This window comes from Dicentrarchus labrax, unplaced genomic scaffold (genome assembly GCF_905237075.1).
Source record: "Dicentrarchus labrax unplaced genomic scaffold, dlabrax2021, whole genome shotgun sequence".
In the NCBI taxonomy this organism is placed as follows: Eukaryota; Metazoa; Chordata; class Actinopteri; family Moronidae; genus Dicentrarchus; species Dicentrarchus labrax.
The window spans coordinates 9,974,681-9,996,180 of NW_026136720.1; the positions used below are offsets into that span (position 1 = coordinate 9,974,681).

Genomic DNA, 21,500 nt, shown 5'->3' on the forward strand with positions numbered 1-21,500 from the left:
GAAAACTACAACCAGAAATGTTTAGAAGAAACAACTGGACGATTAATCTCTCTAATTTCGATAATCAATCATTTACCAGAGCAAAAATGGTAACTACAGTTGGCTTCCAGCTTCTCAAATGTGAAGTTTTGGGGCTTCTCTTCATTCTAAATTGAGTTTTTGAGGTATGAAGGTTTGACAAAACAATACAATTAGACATAACCGTGGACTCTTTTTTGGGGGGGGGCGGCGTATTTTACAGACCAATCAAACTAATAATAAACACATTAATCGATAATGAAAATAACTGTTTGTAAGACTATACCAGAATATAGTAGAGACAATGTAAATAATAATGAATCAAGTCGAAAGTGTACTTTATTTTACAAATCAGCCTCATTTGCAACAATCATTTACACACAGGCACACTTGTGGAACAATTAAAAACCCTTCCAGTCTTTTCACACAATTCCCCTTTTTAAAAAAAAGGCCCTCAGCACACACAGATTTTTTACTTTGTTCCTGATTAGGCCTCTTTCAGCTTGAAGCTGAGCAGACGTATGCAGGGAGTCACCAAACTACATGAAAGAATCAGAAGAATGTCTCTCTTCCACATGTTATCTTTCAGACAGATGTCAAACATACACAACCACATAACCCTGAGAAAAGGTCTAATTAGCCAAAATAAGAGAAAACACCTGCGTACGTGCACCATGAGAGCTCTAACACCAGGTACCATCTATTTAATGAAGTCAGATCTACAATAATGTTGTAAATAATTTGTGTTTAGCCTGTCCAGTCACAGATGATGAGTGGAGGTATTGAATACAGTGATAACAATTCTTTTTTTAAAATCATACAAATATTTACACATTTCTGAACAAAGCAGGCAGATAATAAAACAACTTGTAAACATGTTCTCAGCATCTCATTGCTGGGTAGTGGGTTAGGCCAATACGGTGAGCTGTCACTTGTAAAGACTCACATTATTGTTATTGAGTGTAATTTTCAGTAGGAACCGGGGTTTCACTGTTAGCCTGCTCATTCAGAGGAGCCTCCTGAGGAAAGAACAGAAAAATGATCAATTCTAACACTTTTAAAATAGTGTCAAATGTCATAGGTTAATGGTCATATTAATGGCTTACCTTAAGATGTCTGTAGATTCCCATTTGGAAACGGCAGCAAATTACATCAACCAAGAATCCTACCATACTGTGGACCATGCCTAATAGTGAGAAAAAGAGTCAGTGTGCATGTCTGTGTTTAACAAATTTATGTTTCTATGCTCACATACATCGATAAATAATATATAAGAACGATTTGCCTTTTTATGAGCGTTTAATTCCAGTCTTTTTAAGATTGAACGTCTACCCTCACAAGCATCTAGCTTTCCAGTAACTCTCTTTTTTGGGACAATTAATGACAATACATTCATCACCTCCTCCCATTATCTTTATTATTTCTGTGAGAATATCTGGCAACTCCGTTTTAAATGATGATTTTTCTTACTATTTACTGGAATAGATGATAAAACAAAAGTAATCTTAAAACCTCCTTTACGTGGTAAACGAATGGGGCTCTGGGTCTTTAAAACAAGCATAAACAAGCGTAATGTGTGATTTATCCCATTATCTACATAGATTTTAGATCTAAACCATCTAAAGGGCAGGAACCACAATAAAAATGTGATATTGTGACAGCTGACTATTTTCCAAAGAATCCAATTATGTTTTTAGGTTGTTTTTCTCCCTTCATTTGTTTTCAGTTCATGCCAGAGTGAAAATAAACTTGCAGGACTTAAAAATGTTCCTGAGTAAGTTAATCTATGGTAATGCAGATTTAATAAACAGTTGAGGTGTTCAGGTGTTTGTGGGATGCTCTAACATCCAGGATTAGATAATTAGCAACAGAAAATGGTTTAATTCATGGGCTAAAAAAAATAAACCGACAGATAAATAATAAGCAACCATAGATACTGCTTATGTAGATTGCTACTTTACGACTTTAAATACATACAGTAATCTACTGTATGCATTCAAAGCCATCAAAGCTGTTCGTGACTCTATGACTCTATGAATGTCCTACAAAGATATTTTTGCATTAATGTGACTAAAGAATAAATCTAGCAAAAAAAAGAAAAACAGGTTCATTGTGCTGGATGACTTGGTGTAGCTTTACCACGTTTTAAGTGTATGCAAGTTGATTTTCATACTGTAGTTAAATTAATAAATCAGAGCACCCAATGGCCGCCTGGACGTCAGGAAAGCAATCTAAAAATGTTGTTAGAGTATACCAAAAAAAAGCAGTCAGCACTTAATTTAAGGAGCTAAAACATGATAAAGCTCCAGTATGGTCCTTTAAAGATGTATCTGTCACTCTGTGAAACATATTACAAGTGTCTTTGAGAGAGAGTTTGTACCTGTGGTAGAGAAAATGCCTCCGATGATGCCACAGAGTCTGATAAGAAACTGCCAGAGAGGCATGTGCTGCTCGGTGACTTTGACCATTAGTGAGCTGATATCGTATTTCATAAAGATCCCTGAGACTCCATGGCTGCCGGCCGCATGGTTTATTGCACGGTCCTGCAGAAACAACAACAAGAGGAATGCATATATATTCACCATGCTGATACATATCATACGACACAAACATAAAAACATTATTCCAACCTACCTGCTCAGTGACTGAGTACTGATGTGTTTCTGCAGACACTTTGTAGGTCTTCAGTTTGGTGGGCACGATGGTGATGAAGTACTGAAACATGTGGTTAGCTAGAGATAATAACCACAAATGTCTGTTAGCTCAGCGGCTTTAAAAGCTACACAAAAACAAAACGGTGCATCAATGAAAGATATATACGATAAAAATCTGATTAATGTTTGACAACGCAGACGTACGATCGACAGAGATTTTCTCTGTGCCGTCCAGAGGGCTGATAATGCCAGGAATCGCTTCTCCAAAGGACAGGTGGTCAATCCGGTGAGAGAAGTTGTAAGCTGTAACACAACAAACCAAAACAATTAATCATCATCAGAGCAACCAAGACTTTAATATACATATACAACATTATTAACATAATAATACATTTAATACAGAGTGAATATCGTCGCCAAGTGACCAAAGTATGAGATCACACATAAAGTATATGTGTGTGTGTTCAATCAAAAAGGATAATGAACTCACTGTCATGGCTAACTAGTGCAGCGAGATGGGCGTGTCCTCTGGGATGTGGGATGGACCTATGCAGGGGATGAAAAGGTCAGAGGTCACACACTGATACATAATAGTCAGGTCTAGTTCTTTGTTCTGGACAGAATGTCTCAAACGTTTTGTTTTGTTAGGCTCTCCAAACACCCCCATTATGCCTTTAAAGAAACAATGGCTTAGGCACGCAGCTGCAGAATGTTAATGCAGGAGGCGAGATTTTTGTGATCTGACTGTTTGTTACTCCAAACTGTTTGGAAAAGGGCAGACACTTGCAGTCAGGAGTGAGAGTGAAAACACCTTTGTCACCAAGAAAAGCCTTCAGTAGCGTTGTTTGCTCCTTTTTTAATGACTAAACAACTCTCCAGTTCTGGTATGACTGATGCTGGCAGCATCTACACTAACCTCTACGCACCCATCCCTTAAGCAACCACTACTTTCTCAAAGACCACTGATTGGTCCAGTATCATAGTACCGGCCATACACGCAAAGATTCTCATGTGATTTTGTGATCTTGTGGCTTCAGCTTCCTTGCAAGGTTTATTCCTATTCCTATTGTTCCTATTTAAGAAGAGTAATCATTGTTGACAGCCACAGACATGCTCGGATGGCAAGTTATCAGCTAAATCAGCCATCTCATTTAAGTATTTCCATTTAAAATATATTATTTTGATAGTATTATATGTTTATATGTTAATTTATTTCATAAAAAAATATATATATATATATATATATATATATATATATATATACACACATTTTTTAGATGCCTCCACGTACCACTAGAGGGAGCTCACATGCCACCAGTGGTATGTGTACCATAGTTTTGAGAACCAGTGTCTCTAATCATTAAGAGTGTTTATTTAGACCACGTAGATACATACTTGCCAACGGTAACGTGGAAATTTCCTGCCACCTTGTTGACATACAGATGTCCATGTATCCTGCAGGCACTAAGGGAAGTGGGACTCTCCTCACTGTGGGGAAAAGGAGCAACACAATGCGGAGGGGAATCATTTTATCACAGTATCACATCTTCAACTGCAAACAGAAAAGAGCTCATCTTGAGGACGCTGTACCTTTCAGGCTGAGCAGGAGGAACAGCTTTTATGGCAGCCTTGAAAATTACATCCTGGAGAGAGTGCTCAACTTTCAGACGCTCCTGGATGTGCAGAAGTGTCCTGACGGTGACAGAAAAGAGGCAAAACTAATTCAATGTGTGAATCGGCTTTTTAAATTTTAGGCTTATAATTTATCTTCCCAAAAAGAACAGAAACTTTACACTGCTCGTTAGCCAGCTAGAAATACAGTAAAACCAAAATAAGCCCTAAAGCACATCTGAACTTTAAATAACATAGCTGTAATGTAAACGAACAACTTGAATCTTACATGTGCCACAATCGTTGCTGTGGAGAGAGATCGAAGTTGACCTAAAATGTGACAAAACAAAAAAGTCAGATGAGCATAAATGAACTTTAGAATAGGATTTAATGAATGTTTCCTCCTTCCATCTTTATAATATAGTAAATAAAATACTATATTGCACATTGAACTCACCGGTTCATATTTCAAGCCGTCAGAGGCAACCATCGTCTCTGCCAGATCCAGGACATCTGCACCGATATCTGCATTCAACCATACATACAAAGTTTTTTTAAAAAAGCACCTAATGGCACCTTTCACAAACAAATATGAATGTGTGCTTTTTTTAGAGCTGGAATATGAATAAACTGTATTGTACTTACATTGGCATCTCATGGCCACTGTAATGTCAACATTTATCCTCAGTTTACTGTAAGTGAAGAGCAGACGCAGTTTAAGTCCCCCTCCACTCAAAAACATGTTGAATGATGTCTGTTCAGAGTTTGACACTAGAAGGATGTTTCCATAATTCATCTACTCAAAGTGGAAAGTTTCTGACGTATAAGCAGCATGTGCCTTTTTAAGGATTTTAATGTGGAAATTATACTTTTTAAACACATATCAGACATTATTGCTCCAAGAAGACTATTTTTCTCCTAAAAAGGTCCAGTGTGTTGGATTTAGTGGCATCCAGCAGTGTAGTTGCAACTCCTTCGTCTTACCCTCCCTTTTTCCCAATAAATTTATCGTGGTGAATTTCCAATATCGTAATAATCGTGAATATCGTCACAAATTGACTTGAAAAAGCTGTCTAGCTCACCAGCATACAGTCCTATATTGATTTCCTGATACATTTTGAACAAGGGGGAATCCACATGCCACATGTGATGCAATAAATATGTGTGTTTCTTGACAAAATGTAAGGTTTAAGTTATTCAAAGTATGTTTTAGTGCCATTTTAAAAGTATGTATCCTACATTCTGCTGTAACGAAAACACAACAATTCCTATATTCAGATGATTATAGGCTAATGAAAACATTACAATGAAAATGACATTTAACGTCTGCTAATGTTACACACTGGACCTTTCATTCATTGGTGGACAGCCTAACTTTAATTGCACATAGTTTACATTTATCCCTATTTGCAGTTCTATTTCATATTTTTTATAAAAGCTATTTTAGATTCTGGACTGTCATCCAGGTATGCTGCCTTTTTATCTGCCTGCGTCAAGTGTGATCCTGTGTGGGATACCGTATATGTACTTATATGTTTTGGGGCCCTTGTGTTGTATATGTATTTACATGTTCTGTGTCCTTTTTTTCTGACTTTGTTGATGTCTTGAGCACACTGAAGCAAATCCATAGCAACTTGCACCGAGTTGTATGGCAATAAAGTATTGAATCTTGAATCTATTTTATTTCTACTTTTATTTTTTGTATAGTTTTCTATTTGTATAGATGCTAGCCAGGCTTAACCTCTAAACACTTAATTTACCTGCACATGTTTCATTTCTATTGTTCTAGTTTATTTTCTCTCTCTGCACTTATTTAATTTCTCTGCACATTATTTAATTTCTCTGCACATTATTTAATTTCTCTGCACATTATTTAATCTCCCTGCAAATGTTTAATATTTAAGCACAGGTTTTAATTTAAATTCAGATTTATTTCAGGTTAAATTTAATGTACGGCTACTGTGTTATAGGTTAATTTTAATGCATGTCTAATGTATGTTTGTATGCTGCTACTGGATGCTTGAATTCAGTATCTCTCTATTTATCTCTCTCCCTCTATCTATCTCTCTATCTATCTCTCTCTCTCTATTTATCTATCTATCTCTATATCTATCTCTGTCTCTATACACATATATATATATGTATGTATGTATGTATATATCTCCCTCTATCTATCTCTCTCTCTATACATATATACATATATATATATATATATATATATATATATATCTCCCTCTATCTATCTCTCTATCTATCTCTCTCTCTCTATTTATCTCTATCTCTCTCTCTCTATTTATCTCTCTCTCTCTATCTATCTATCTCTATATCCATCTCTGTCTCTATACACACATATATATATATATCTCCCTCTATCTATCTCTCTATCTATCTCTCTCTCTCTATTTATCTATCTATCTCTATATCTATCTCTGTCTCTCTATACACATATATATATATATATATATATATATATGTATGTATGTATGTATGTATATATCTCCCTCTCTCTCTCTCTCTCTCTATACATACATATCTATACATACATATATATATATATATATATATATCTCCCTCTATCTATCTATCTCTCTATTTATCTCTCTCTCTCTCTCTCTCTCTATCTCTCTCTCTATTTATCTCTCTCTCTCTCTATCTATCTCTATATCTCTCTCTCTCTCTCTCTCTATATATATATATATATATATATATATATATATATATCTCCCTCTATCTATCTCTATCTATCTCTATTGCTCTATTTCTTTCTCTCTCCCTCCCTCTATCTCTCCCTCTCTCTCTCTCTCTCTCTCTCTCTCTCTCTATCTATATATATATATATCTATCTATCTTTAAGGACACAGATGTACAGTACTCACACATTCACCCTTCCTTACCTGCTGAAGTCTTTGTCCACCTCATACTCATACTTCATCCATGTGTCTCTGTACACAAAGAATTCCAGGAAGGCAAGGACAGCCATGAGAGTGAATGCTATCAGAGACACTAGAGAGAGTGTGACAATGAGTGTGTGAGTGTGTGAGTGTGTGTGAAGAACCGAAGGCACCGTGTAAAGCTTTGTTAGTACCCGTGTGTTACCTGTCCCACCGCTGGCTGTGGACTCCACGTAGCTCTCGGGAACTTTGGGGAAAGCGTCCAGCTCCTTCACCAGAGTCAGAGCCTTCTTCTTGGTCAGTCTCCTCATTTTAGGAGCGGCGACGATGTAGCTTCGGGTGTCTCCCTCATAAAGTCCAGGAGCTGGTTGAAAAACAGAAAAACAAAACAAAAAAATGACCGTGTGTCGCTGTGTAGTCATACGTGCGCTTCCTGTTTGTGCTGACGTTGCCCATGACGTCTGTTCGAGCTAACCGATGACCGCATTGCGTGAGGAAAAAAAACTGCTCACGTTTGTACGTAGCGCCCCCTGTCGGTGGAGTTACAGGGTTTAAAAACATGGTTTCATTCAATTACATTTAAAGCTATGTCGTTGGTTTAAGACATTTAATTTCTTTTACAAAATTATAGATTATTATACAGCTCGGAGTTCATTCCCAAGCATGCTGGAGAGCTTCATTCTCAGTTTCACCTAAATCACACAACAAGCAAAGCCTGTCTTCCTGAGGAGTGGCAGTAAACCTACCGGTCCCTGGGGCTAATGGTAATGTTCAATGCAAGTGTGCACATAGGGATCTTTGTCTGTTAAACTGTTGTGTATGAAGAGTTTGGTGTTAACTTGTAAAAGCTTTTGATCTATAACCAAGACTGGATTACCAACCAGGTAAAACCAGCCACAAGACTCCAGACGAGTCTCAGGGACCCCAAAAGCCCCAGGTTGTCTGTGTGTGTGTCATTTACTATTAATATTATGAGGCAATTACTTTGTGTAATGTGTTATTTGATCGTTTGCACATTTGTTTGGTAATAACCACTAAAATGCAGCTCCTCCTGTTTGGCCAGATTATGCTACTAGGGGACCCAGGGGCAAAAAGGAGCTGCATGCCTAACCTTACCTGTTCCTCTTCTTGTCTGTTCATTGTGTAAAGTATTTTTGGGCTATTACAATGTTACTTGGCTGCATGGACGGATAATGAGATGATGGTCCTTTAGGCATACGTACAGGATGGCTCAGTGGTAAGCACTGTCGCCTCACAGCAAGAAGTTCCCGGGTAGAGTCCCTGCTGGGGCAGTTTGTGTGGGTTCCCTCCGGGTGGCTCCAGTTTCCTCCCACATGTATGTTAGGTTAAATCTCCAGTCAGTGCCCATGACAAAAGCATTGGCCCAGATCTGGAGTTGGTCCCAGGGCATTGCATGGTGGATGCCCACTGCTCCTGGTACTTAGGATGGGTCAAATGTAGAGAATGAATCCCCCACAGGGATCAATAAAGGATAACTTAATACATGCCATAGAGCAGAGCAGAGTCTTATTCTCTCAACGTTTTCACACCCTTACTGCATGGTGTCAATACTGAGCATAAACTGAACTAGACCTCAATAAACCCGAGCAGATAATCCCTCCATTTGAAGGTGTTATTTCAGAACATGCCCCAAAGAAAGTTACAGTTAATCAACATTTTGCCACACAGTGCACCTTGGGCTTTTGGGTACTAGGGTACCATAACTCTGTATTTCAGCGTTTAATGTACTTTATTTATTGCCCTAATACCTGCATTTTGAGAGGGACTACAACAGTTTACACCTTTCTGGTCGTTTAACTTAAGTGTTGTTTAAAATTCAATATCTTTCTCTTCACATCTTCGACTGAATTTAAGAACCAAAAACACATATTTGTGAAGCAATTCTTCTGATACATAATTCACTCTTAAGTTCTCAGGATATCTTGAGGACAGCAGCATGTATTAAAGCTCGGTCGAGGAGAATAAAGATCAGCTGCACAAGTAGAGTCATTATGTAGATGACAAACCAATCCTGAAGGTTTTTTCCTGGTAGGGAGCATTTTATTATTAGGTTATTCTTCATCCAGCTATATTTGTGTAAAGTTTATCTTTGTTTAGGAGCAAAACAAGACACCCTGCTTACCTCAGTTGACCTAAAACAACCAGTCTCAGTCATACAAAACACAGCCTACAGAGAGACAGTCAGTCTTTTTGGTTTATCTTAACCTTGAGCTATGAGTATAGCCTCTTATAAAGCTGCATAAGATGACCTGGGGACTGATATTACCCTTAAAGAAGGAAAATTCCTTGACAATATTCAGTTCATCAAATGTTGTAATGACAAAGCTGTAACACACTTGTAAGGACAAAGTTTGCTGAGCCAAAAACATTTTTCAAGACACAATCCCACAATAACTCAACCGTATGAATTAATGTATGTTATTCCATTGATTTTTAACAATAGTCAATACAATTATGAGTCTTCTTTACTTCACTCTGTATCTCTGCTTTTCAAGGGGAAACATTTTTCTAATCTACAAAAACTGAGATGTAAGAATCTGACAGAAATAACAAGTCCACTTTAGGCTGGACTTTCCCTTTTACACCAAATCTTTAACGGGCAGTAAGGAGTGGTTGGATCCTCCACTCACACAATCTGGTTTCCAGCTCTCATATCAAAGAGCCTCTGCTCTGCTAATGTGTCCTTGAATGGTTTTCTAAATCCCTGACAGCTCCAGGGACGCTGATCACTGACAATTAAACATTCCTGAGATGGAAGAGGCAAACAAGGAGACTTCTTGGCAGGGATCAGTAAAGCATCAGATTAAATGCTGATGAAAGTATTTATGAATGCATCAAAAATAGGAGCCCATAGAATAACAGTGCAGCAATGTGACAATATGAGATGATATTTGAGACTTCTTCCTTCAGTCAGGTGTGCATCTCTTAAAATAAAATAAAATTAAATATGCTTATAATCACATAATGAGTGTGTGTGTTTGCTCAGGTTTGCCATTAGTACCATAGATTTACAGTACATTTATAGTGAGATACTATACAACTTCAAGTATTATCTGCTTTGTTTTAGTGCTGTGCAGGCATAAGACTAATAAGCATGCCAACAAAAGTGTCCTCAAGGACAGTTCATAGCCACATCTAACATCAAGGTTGTGACGCTCTTCCCAACAGATAGATTAATGACTGTAAAAGTCAGCAAATATTGTAGAAGCCAACACAAACGCAAATATACAACATGACCTCCTGCTAAAATAGTTTTAAAGGTTGAAAATCCATTCACAAAGTGCTCTGTTCTGCAGGTACAGAGTCAGGGCCCTCGTCCCGTAGGACGGCTGTCTCTAGGACCTCGGAGGTGGGCGTGTCAGGCGGCTCTTGAGAGAGATCTTCAGAGCATCTGCTGACAGTGGGTGAGATCACATCTGGACTCGTGTCGCAGGACTCTGTGCTCTGCTCCGAGGTGGCTGTTGTAATTGTTGTGGCAACACTGGGTGGAACTGGGTCAAACTCATCATCGTCGTCCTCCAGGATGGGTGACTCGTGGATACCTGCCAGAAAAACAGAGACATTTTTTAGAAAGAATGATTTGGAAAAGTTGCCGGTGCTTATAAACTGAAGAATGGAAAGAAATTGCTGACTCACTGCTGAAAGCTTCTGGGTACTGTTTAGCAATCTTCCCTTTTAGCGTCCTGGAGAAGCAGAGGAGACCAATAATCAGAGGTTGTGTGTGTGTGTGTGTGTGTGTGTGTGTGTTTGTTGTGTGTGTGTGTGTTTGCACTTGGGGGGGGGGACTAAAGACTTACCTAATCCTTCTGAAGATGCTGTCTAGATCTTTCTTCATCTCCACAAGGGTGCGGGTGTGGAGCAGGAAGCGCTCGTTCATCTGCTGCAGTCGCACATTAGACAGCCCGTTGAAGTTGATCAGCATTTCGTTGGTTTTCTCAAAGCGATCAAGCCTAGTTTCACACACAAAAAAGCAACAATTATCTTCAAAAAGACAATGAACAAAAGCAACAAGGCAGGTGTCAGCATCACTGTCATGTACAAGTGTAATTAGCTACGCCAAAAAGCACACCCATTTTATATTTAGCAGTGTGAAAGATCAGAAAAAGGCACACGAAGCCAAAAAAAGACAAACAAACGATGACACTCACATGTGTCTCTGAGCCTGGATGATGGCGTTGACATCCTCGGAGTTGACCATGCTCAGCATCCTGTTACAGAAGACGCCGGATGCTGTTGGCTCCACCATGATGAAGATCAAGACGGAAGAGAAGCTGCACATAAAAACCTTTATTTAGAAATGTAGTGGGTTGCAGTAATATGATATAACACACGAAGAAAAGCTTAACACATTCAGTAACTTAAACACACGTATCGTCTTCTGCAGGGGGCTGTCAGCTCCCACTGTTAACGAGAGCTGACGAGCGAAGCAACACAAATTCATATTAGTTACCTCAGTTGTTTATGGTGGATGTCTGCGTCGACCTCCTGCTGCCTGGATGTGAGTTTAAAACGACATCTGCAGCCTAAATGCGCCTCTGACAGCTGGCTGTAAAATAAAAACAAAGCATGTCCGTGTTTCTGTTCTACTTCCTGTCATATGACCACCACTTCCGTTTTTTTGTTTTTGTTTTTTTACGTTTCTTCCTTTTTATTTTCTTTATTTAAAAACTGCGCAACTCACAAGTCTATTAAAGTAATCTACTTGTATCGTTTGTTGTTTTTAGATGCTTAATTATGTCGTTACAATAACGACAAAAGTGTGTTACATTTCAAAACAATACATGAATAAAATATAAAATAGTAGTAAAAAAAAAGTTATTTGTTAATGTTAATAAATATGTTAATACTTTTTAAACCCAGGAAATTAAAACAACTGCATACTATTAGAATGTGAAACAAAAAAATAAATACTATTATACTATACTATACTATATTTACTTTATTTAATAGATTTTACGGCTTCATCCAAAAACCATGTGTCTGAGTTCTCGACAGCCTTGTTCCCACTGGGACTTCTCAAATGTCATATGTTCAAAATGTTGTTTTTTCAAGGGTTTTCATTCTATCCTTGTTTCAAGTTTACATAAAACACACAAGTAATATTTCTTACGGATGCTGTCAAATGCAAAGGAATAGTGCAACGCCAAAAGTTTATATTTCTTTGTGTTTTAATCTTAAGCAAAGTGATTATAGTGTAATAACTATAGTAAAGTAAGAAGGGTGAGGTACATGTGAGCACAATTCGCAGTGCATTGTCTCTGAAATGTTGTAAATTCACTTTTACCTTATAAGTATATTCCCTTATAATACTTACAGTATATATGTCACAGGCATGAGTGTTTTTGATGAAATTAAGTTCATTAATTTCAAATCCAACATTATTATTATTAACTGAATTTAGTTCATCTTTACCCACCTTATATCAATAAAGTCACTGACTCCATGCTTCCAGAAAAACTCACAAAATTACTTTTATTAAGGGACATGTAAAAAAAGTACATGATGTATAAAAAATACAAAACCGCTTTGTCTAACTTGTAAGCTAAGTAAATGCATAGCAACAGTACATGCAAGTCTAGAGTTAGGTATCCTACTGTTCTGTAACGTTTTTTAAGCTACAGGCTAAAAGGGCAAAAAGCACAGTTTGGTTGCAATCTATCATTCGTTTCAGTCTACATGATACAGATCCAAAGTGATGATACAGAATAAGTTAGGTTGCACGCAACTCAACTGATGAGTAAATAAATATTTAACGTTTCACAAATATTGACATCCAGTAATTCAACGCAGTGTTAAACAAAGCCTGCGTGAGAATTACATCGATTTCTGATGTACAAAACCATACTACGTATAAGCTTAAAGATGAAAAAAAATTCATAGTATTACACTTCTAAGCAGGGATGCAGTGATACAAATAAATATGAAATAAATAAATAATGAAACCCGAGAGCCACGTGGCTCACCCAGCCCCTATGTACAAAACACACCCTCTGCTCCCAACTACAACATCACATGTATGAAATTTCATATTAGTGTTCTTTTTAAAATACCATAAACATACATACAAATGACCTCGGACAAGCACAAGTGTCCATAGAAAACCTGCATTGATTTGACATTGGGTGAATTTCAATGTGCTTTGGCTTTAATTTGATAAATAAAGTAATATTAGGTTATATATATCACAACACATTTGTGGTATATAAGAGGCAATGGCATAGAATTTCAGTTTGTATAAAGTATTTTACCATACACTGACCCGGGAATGACGGAAATCACTGATACTGATATTGCTGAATGACTATAGACCGATTGTGTGTTTTGCTGTTGTATTTGTGTGGTATTATTATGCAAAGACACTTTTGTTTTTCCTTTTTCTGTTTTTTCTTTTTTTTTACATATAAAAATAAGTTAAAACTTCAGAAAAATGGATCCAAAAAATAAAAGTAAGATTTACAGTTTATATAAGGCCATGCAATTTTAGTAGACTCATGCATCAGATCATTAGGTCTTTTGAATGAGTGGGCTTGCCATTCATGCAAAAAATGCACTATGTGTTGCTGAGGCCACAATAAATATAGCTACTGTCCCTTTTTTGTTCCTTAATACCAATCCAGAATTAACACTAGTGCTGTCTGTAACACATAATTAAGGCTGGTGTATTTGCTGTTGAAGCTGTGAATAGGCCTTATTTAAATGGGACCCACATACGTATTTGCACACAGAGACACTAATCCAGTCTACAAACACAAACTCTTTGATAGGAGTGGATGTCAATGTGAATAGACACAAACACAAGGGATACTGTACAGGTCTGTGCTCTGTCAATGTAAAGTGTCATTCATTCCAAAACGAGATATCCACCATTTAAAAAGAAAAAAGAAAAGAAGAGCTGTCTACTTCCTAATGAACAAAGCAAAATGAATCTCAGTATATTAGTCTTCTTAACATACAGTATATGCTCATACAATATCCGCATTGAGAATGAGTTGAATCTGCTGAAAAATGTTGAGTAATGAATTTCAAGTAGCACCTTCTGTTTTTGTTTTGTTTCTGTAAGTAAGTGGATCTATTGCGTTTTGGAATAAAATCTTGTAAAATGTACCAGCAAACTAGAGCTCCAGCATTTCATCTAAAGTCCATCAAAAAACACCACAGATGATGGTCCATCGTCAGGATGGTAAGAATATTAAATACAAAAAAAAAAGAGACAAAGTGGAAATACAACAATCCTTAAGTTACCGTTTAAAAATAACAAAACGAACCTCCAACATTATTACGGAGAAGACCGAAGGATTTACAGCTGCTTTATGATTGAAGGCAATCTGAGGCAACTTCTTTCTGTAAGTGCTTGAGAGAGAGAAAACAAAAAAACAACCAAAACAACAGCACCCCAAGATTTCTTCAGAGATGTGTGCAATGTGTTTGACTTCACCACCCTTCCTCCACCGTAGGCGTTGTCACGGTAACGCATAGCTGAGCAGGCTCCGCGTTTTCCTCACACGTCGGCGTCTCCTTCACTTCCTCTTCCGTCTGGGATTTCTGCCCGCCGACACCCACGCCCACGCCCACCTGGCTCTCCTCTACTTCCACCTCCTCCTCCTCGTCTTCCTCATCCTCCTCCTCTTCCTCCTCCTCCTCCTGTCGCTGCTGCTGCTGCTGCCGTTGTTTGTTGCGGCAGCACGGTTTGAACAAATGGGGGTCGATGAGCACCTCCCCGAAGCGTCCCTTGTAGATTATTCCACAGCACACCTTCTGCCTGGACAAAACACGACACAGTGCATCTGTTCAACTGTGTGAAGTGACACCAAAACTAAAGCCTGTGTTTGTGTTTGACATACTTAAGACCCTTTATAGTACTGCAACAAATATCTAAAGTTAGTGAATTCTGTCCAGTACACACTTGGTACAGAGGAGAATGAAGTCATTGTGAGTTAAAAGTGCCTGAAATATAATTATTGAATTATTTAAATCTTACAAAAGAAGATATAATGTTTGATGTGGAGCAGAGTTATTATAGTTTTGTATTTTTCTTAGTTTTTTAACTTTTTTGTTTTCAGTTCCAGTTTCAGTGAGTTTCCAGAGTGGAATTTAGTTTGTATTGTTTAAAAATGTTATATTTGAGTTTTTACTAGTTTCATTGTTAATTTCAGTTTTTCATTTATTATAATACAGACAGGTTTAAGATGTTCAGAATAGGTATTACCAAACAAACACATTGACTCACAGTACACAATCTCAGTGAAGAAATGCACCAACGCCTCCTCATGCTTGTTGTGTTGCCAAATTTGACCAAACTGACAAACACTGAAGACATTTCCTGAATATTTTTATTTTAGTTAGTTTTACATAATATTGTTTCTGTTCATTTAGTCTACTAACACCTTGTTTTAGTTTTAGTTAACTATAATAACCTTGCGGTGGAGAATTATATCTCTCAAGAGAGTTTTATGTCTCTGCAAGCTTTTTATCCTAAAGATGAATGAAAATCATTGGCTGTCAGGAAGCAGTAAGGCAGCGTAAATGTGATTTTTACTTAAAAAAAACAGAAACAAAACTTAAATAAAGCCCTTCTTCTGAATTAGACGAGCAGTCCATATTACTTTTAGTAGCTTCAGACCCAGAGCATAAAGATGTCACACTCCTAGTTCGTCTTAAATTGCTACCGCATTGTGATTTATATTTAAACATCAACTAGTTGTACAAATGTAATTTAACGTTGCCACCATCTTTATTCAACCGGTGTGACAGACATCAAATTACACAGGTGTCTTCAATTATCCTACCTGATTAAATGGAAACACTGTGTGAGTAAGAAACTGTCCACTTGCCTTTACATTTTGAGCAACTATGATAATAAAGAGCTTTCTGTTTCCCTGTAATAAGGTCATATGAACTTAGTGTCAAAAACAAGATGCAATGTGCTGCTGTGAAACCTAAATAATGAGTCAGCAGATTAAAAAGGTTTTACCTCTTCCAGTATGTTAGGTCCAGAAATGAGAAAACCGGGGAGCGGCTGGATCCCGGACTGAGCTCTGTGTCTGAGCCGTCGTCTGACAGGTTGCTGTAGCTCGGAGACTGAGCAGGAGAGGCGCTGGAGGTGGTGCTGTGGGCATCTGAATCTGGTGGGCAGGACAAAAACCAATGCAGGGATGATTAGGTGTGAGACATGTGGTAATGTATGACAAAAAATAATGAATAAATTAGTGAATTTCATCAACTCACTGTTTCTTTTCAGCTCTTTCTGCAGCCTGCTGATCTGACTCGGTCGCGCTTTCTTGGAGATGGACTTTATCTTCTTGGGCCTGGAAGTTATCTTTAGGCTGGGACCTCCTCTGGCATCCACAACCTGTATGGAAGAGATTAGATGAGTTTGCATAATTCATGACAAAGTAATATCTGGACCATAACATCAGCACTTTGATCCAGACTCACATGGTTCCAGTTCTTCTTGGTTCCCACCGGTAGCTTTTTCCATCGTTTCACCAGGAGCACACAGGCGTTACAGATTTCTCCAGATCGCGTTTCACTCAGTCTGCAAGACAATTACAGTTTGTGAAGAAATGCCAGAGAAAAAAAATGTCCCCCCCCCTCTCTCTCTCCATACCCCCACGTGTTCTGCTGTGTCTCTTACCCAAAACAGCTCCTGAAGTCTTTCTCATACCGCTTGCTGTCCGTGAAACGAGAGCTTGAAGACTTTGCCCGGCAGATGCAGCAGCCGTCCAAACTCCTGTACATTTTTGGCTTATGAAAGCCAAACATCTGTGTGCAAAGAAAAACACAAAACATATAAGTATAAACATCTCAAGCTCTCAGCAGTGTGCGCACAGTGTATTAACTGCGGCACCTCCCTAAAGCCGCACATTTCTGGCTCAGATCAGATATTTAATTTGTACCATTTCAGTGTAGTTTAATGTGAATTAATTAGAAAAAGACATTGGTGGTGTTTTGCGCACTCTAAAAACATCCAGGGAAAGCGATTTTGTTGGGAGCATCTCTCCGCTTTGACCCACATGGCGAGGGGGGGGAAGTAGGTCAACAGTCAGACAGCGTGTCAGACAGATCATGTCACCATGCTGCGCTCACAGGATGCACGCTTCATTTTGGAAACTCAAAATATAAGCACGCACATATCCCGATCCTGCAGGCTGCAGAGGGACACCTCAAACACAAACTACACGAGATAAGGACGCACTGCCAGAGAAATGCAAAATGTATTTATAAATATATATCAAATGTGTCCGGGGGAAATTACTCGAAATGCACTGAGCGCCCCGATTATGCACAGGAATTATGATTTATGTTGCTAGGCAAAAATTTTATCTCCACAGCACATGTAGACCTGAACTGCGGCAAAACTGCGAGCCGCGCCCCCCAGACTGGATTTTTTTTTTCTTGCCATCAGTCCTCGGGGTCTTCTGACAGTGCGGTGCCACAGAGAGCAGACAGAGAGCTGCAGAAAGGAGAGAGCTCTCACTCCGCTGGTTTTATACCGAATTCAGACTGGGGCAATGTGGGTGGAAACATGAGAACCAGAACAAGGTCTCCTGATGGCTGAAGATATCAGTATGTGTGGAAGAAACTATGATAAGATGAGAATGGGAAAGTGTGTAAGTGTAAAGTTAAAATAAGACTCGTTCTCAAGGTCTGGGGCCTCAAGTATATTAATGAGAGTAAGTTTTCAGATATTCCAAACTAATAAATTAATTCTGGAGGGGTAAAGTGAGGTTTTTTCTTTTGTTTTAAAGATGTAGACGTACAACATTAATGTGCTGCTGAACATCATTAGTATGTGTTTCTGTTGTTTTTAAGTTTGCTTGTTTTCCTACTGAAAATACATGTTTTTGTCCCTTTTATGGCACATTATAAAAGGTTTTTGTAGGCTATCTGTCATTGAAACAAGTGTTTGTATATTGGGTCAAAAATCCCAATAAAACAAAGGTCAGTCTGTAAAATATGAAACATAAGCCCAGACCTGCATAGTATAGCAGCCACATTTCAATGTCAGAGCTTTAATGTATAGTTTAATGTGGCAGGAAGTTTAACCTGCAAATAAACTTGCAAATAAAGCCTTAAATTATAACTTTATTTAACCAGAAAAAGCTCTAGTCCTATACCGTAGCGGCAAATTTAGGTCACAAATCATCACAAGCGTCTAATTAAATAGATACAATATGAAGGTATAATAAACAATAATAAGAACTTAGTGAATAGAAAGGTATTAAAATGATAAAATAAAGCAATACATACCATCATTTTAAATTAAATATTCTGAGCATGTTACAATGTCAATCACATATTTACATTATTACATTATTTTCCCGCAGTTTCTTTTAAAACATAAAACATAAATACTACAATATTAAATGAACCTATACTGTATCTACTGTATCTACTCTGTCATATCCACCTACCATGTACAGATACCTGCACCTAATATATATTTTTCAGCATCCTTTGCACTCTGCACCATTACACTACTGTCTACAAATGATTGTTTATAGATATGTATAACAGCACATTTAAGTCTTTTTTGGTGTTTTTTGTTGCACATTGAGATTCGTTATATATGCCCTCACATACCTGGCCAATAAAAAGTGATTCTGGGTCTGATTCTGACCGGATGAGTGTCTCATCTGTGAACCGACAGACGATCTCTTCAGCAGAATACAGTACGTGACGCAACGCAACATGGCAGCACACTTCAAAGGCGGAGGCAGTGTGTGGAGAAGGGGGTGTGATGCGATTTTCCGCAACAAAAAAATAAAACCCCTGTAATAATAAAAGTAAACTGTAAAAATCCGACCGAAAGCAGTCGGTACGCGTCCGAATAACGCCCCGGGTTTTTAAAATAAAAGAAGACACCGAGAAATCCACTTGTTTTTATCGAGAGAAAAGTGCAAGTCGCCTAATTTCACCGCCCACTCCAGCGCGAGGAAAGCATGGCATGCCACACGACCTGCTTCATGCGCACCCATTTTATGATGAACGCCCTCTGCTCGACGATGCCTTCGACTTTATCCCACACCAACTAACACAAAACACGTCTTCCGAAAGCAAAAAAAACCCCTCCTGTTTTTTTGTTTTAACCCCGAATAGGAGCCGCTTTCAGATAATAGTGTAATTTGATCTTTACTCTTTGTTATTGCACAGCCGCGTCACTGCAACAGTCCTCCTCACAACTACATGTGCACCAAGTTCAAAGCGGCGGCTGCTTTAAAGTCGGTGTTTTATTATAATATATGTGTGCGTGTGTCGCGTTTTAATACGGATACATTTTGTTTGTGAGTCTCGTGAGGGTGCACACTTTTTTTTGTGTTTGGCTGTTTTTGTTGACAGCAAGCGGCCGCGTGCTGAGACGCATCTGTGTGTCCGGGTGGGCGTGAGAGATTCAACTTGGGCTTATTTAGCGAAGCGTAAATGTGTAGTAGACTGCAGGCGCACTGCAGCCTCGATGTCGGCTTTAATACTGTGCACAAGAGTTATGTTTATAACCGACTTTAGGTCACATTTGTGGAGCGATATCCCCTCCACCACCACCACCACCACCACCACCGACACACCCCCAGCAGTCAAATGCACGGAAACAAACAATAATAACAGCCACCCATTGCTCATTATGGGTGCGCGTTAAAGCCTATTCTTTTAATTATCTGTCGCCTTTTTTAACACTTTTTAACCCGCTAACTTTAACTGTTTATAAGGTGACCTACACGTCAAGTTGACCACCCAGTCGGTGTTGTAGCAGGCCTTAAAAAAAAAAAAAAAAAAAAAGAGCAATTGTTCTGAGACAACTCGAAGCTTGTTTTTTTTTAAATTACACATCTCAAAAGCACCGCTAAGACTTTAAACCCCCTCCTTAAAACCCCCAGAAGACCCGACAAAACACATAAAACCGGCTGCATTAATTACCTTATTGCAAGTTGCGTGAAGCTGATACAAAGTAATAGTCCTTATAGCGCCTCGTTACGATGTGAGTATTATGAAAATCAACCCGCATCAGTAAAAAAAAACCCCGCTCCCCTTGTTGATGTCTGCGCCTGTGGACGGGACTGGATAGTTGTGGACACAGTGCGCATGCGTCGTATCCACACCTCCATTTCAGAGTAGGGGCAAGAAGGCTTTTTTCTTTTTCTTCAATCAAAGCATTTACATAAACGACGTGTGACGTGTCCGTGCGTCTGCATGCTACTGGCCTTATAAGGATGGGAACATTGCGCGGGAACAGGGGGCTCGGCCCCGGTTGCTATGGCACATTGGAGAGTGTAAGCAAAGGGGCGGGGCCTGACGTTTTTTACTACAGGACGCCAGATGGCTCGTCTGGAGGCCTACAGGGGTTTTATTTTGTAGGAGGAGGGGAGTGGGGGGTTGCTGGTCGTCTAGCACGGAAGATGCGCTTTGTTGATTTCAGTTGCGTGACAACTGAACCAGATTAGTGGTTAAATAAAAGGTGGGGAAACATGGCCTCCATCCAGTGGCCAGCTTTGGAGGGACAGCCGATTTATTTATTATTTTATTTTTTTAAGACAGTAGTGAAGCAGTGAGCTGCAGTCACAACACTTTTATAGCATGTATAGACTGATGTCTGTGCTGCTATGTCAGGGTTTAAATTTGGGAAAGCTTAATTTAAATTAAAAGGGGATAACCTGAGTTACATGGCTATTACAGAGCCTTAAATATCACCTTAAAATGCATTAGGTTCTCTACCCCGAACACAAACATCATAAGATGAGATGTTCCTTTATTGATCCCACGTACAATAAGAATAGCAAAATTAGAATATTATAAAAAATAAACAGAAAATATAAGACTATAATGAAAAATATATACACTATATGCAATATGCACTAAAATGGTTTGCAAAAATATTGTGAGCAGCTTTTGACTAAAAACTAAACTGTACATGTGCAATTTAAGATTAATAGTTAAGTCTTAATACAAAATCAGCCTCTTGAGCTTCAAAAAAGTACATTTTTACTCCACAGTTATTTAAATGAATTGCATTACACTGCAGACTTTGTATTCCTTGTATGTTCTCATGTGTTGGGAACTGTTGGGTCTCTTAATAATTTTATAGGGAATATAATTTATTTGGAAAGTCCTGAGATAACTTCTGTTATGAAATTGGCAAATAAATACAAATAAAATTGAATTGAAATAGAACGTGGTATAGTGACTGTGGTACTGTCAGTCTTCTGTCAGAGGGCACAGCCAACAGTGTACATAGAGCTACGGTACTCAGTTAAATTTGCATTTGGCAAACAAAAGTAAAATCCAAACCAAAATTAGATGCAGTTAAGAGCGT

General features: G+C 38.4%; 3 protein-coding genes across 4 annotated transcripts; all 3 read right to left on the reverse strand.

Annotated features, from left to right (window-relative positions):
* Positions 1–339: 339 nt before the first annotated feature.
* Positions 340–7,632, reverse strand: LOC127352906 (endoplasmic reticulum-Golgi intermediate compartment protein 2). 2 transcript variants are annotated; one of them, XM_051381749.1, is made up of 13 exons: positions 7,380–7,632; positions 7,178–7,286; positions 4,929–4,975; positions 4,741–4,808; positions 4,573–4,613; positions 4,263–4,364; positions 4,068–4,160; positions 3,163–3,218; positions 2,877–2,975; positions 2,653–2,750; positions 2,399–2,561; positions 1,125–1,204; positions 340–1,037 (listed from the first exon to the last, which is right to left on the reverse strand). In XM_051381749.1, exons 1-13 carry the CDS (start codon positions 7,594–7,596, stop codon positions 972–974), a joined length of 1,239 nt encoding a protein of 412 aa, XP_051237709.1. In that variant the 5' UTR covers positions 7,597–7,632; the 3' UTR covers positions 340–971. The 2 variants fall into 2 exon arrangements, with proteins under 2 accessions (XP_051237709.1, XP_051237710.1); XM_051381750.1 differs by having other exon boundaries at positions 7,369–7,632.
* Positions 7,633–9,490: 1,858 nt separating this feature from the next.
* Positions 9,491–11,803, reverse strand: kxd1 (KxDL motif containing 1). Its single transcript, XM_051382573.1, has 5 exons — positions 11,646–11,803; positions 11,344–11,466; positions 10,993–11,145; positions 10,832–10,878; positions 9,491–10,737 (listed from the first exon to the last, which is right to left on the reverse strand). Exons 2-5 carry the CDS (start codon positions 11,439–11,441, stop codon positions 10,469–10,471), a joined length of 567 nt encoding a protein of 188 aa, XP_051238533.1. The 5' UTR covers positions 11,442–11,466; positions 11,646–11,803; the 3' UTR covers positions 9,491–10,468.
* Positions 11,804–12,641: 838 nt separating this feature from the next.
* Positions 12,642–20,293, reverse strand: LOC127353323 (SIN3-HDAC complex-associated factor). Its single transcript, XM_051382459.1, has 6 exons — positions 20,108–20,293; positions 16,830–16,957; positions 16,631–16,730; positions 16,421–16,544; positions 16,167–16,317; positions 12,642–14,954 (listed from the first exon to the last, which is right to left on the reverse strand). The coding sequence occupies exons 2-6, from the start codon at positions 16,955–16,957 to the stop codon at positions 14,627–14,629; spliced, it is 831 nt and encodes a 276-aa protein (XP_051238419.1). The 5' UTR covers positions 20,108–20,293; the 3' UTR covers positions 12,642–14,626.
* Positions 20,294–21,500: the final 1,207 nt, after the last annotated feature.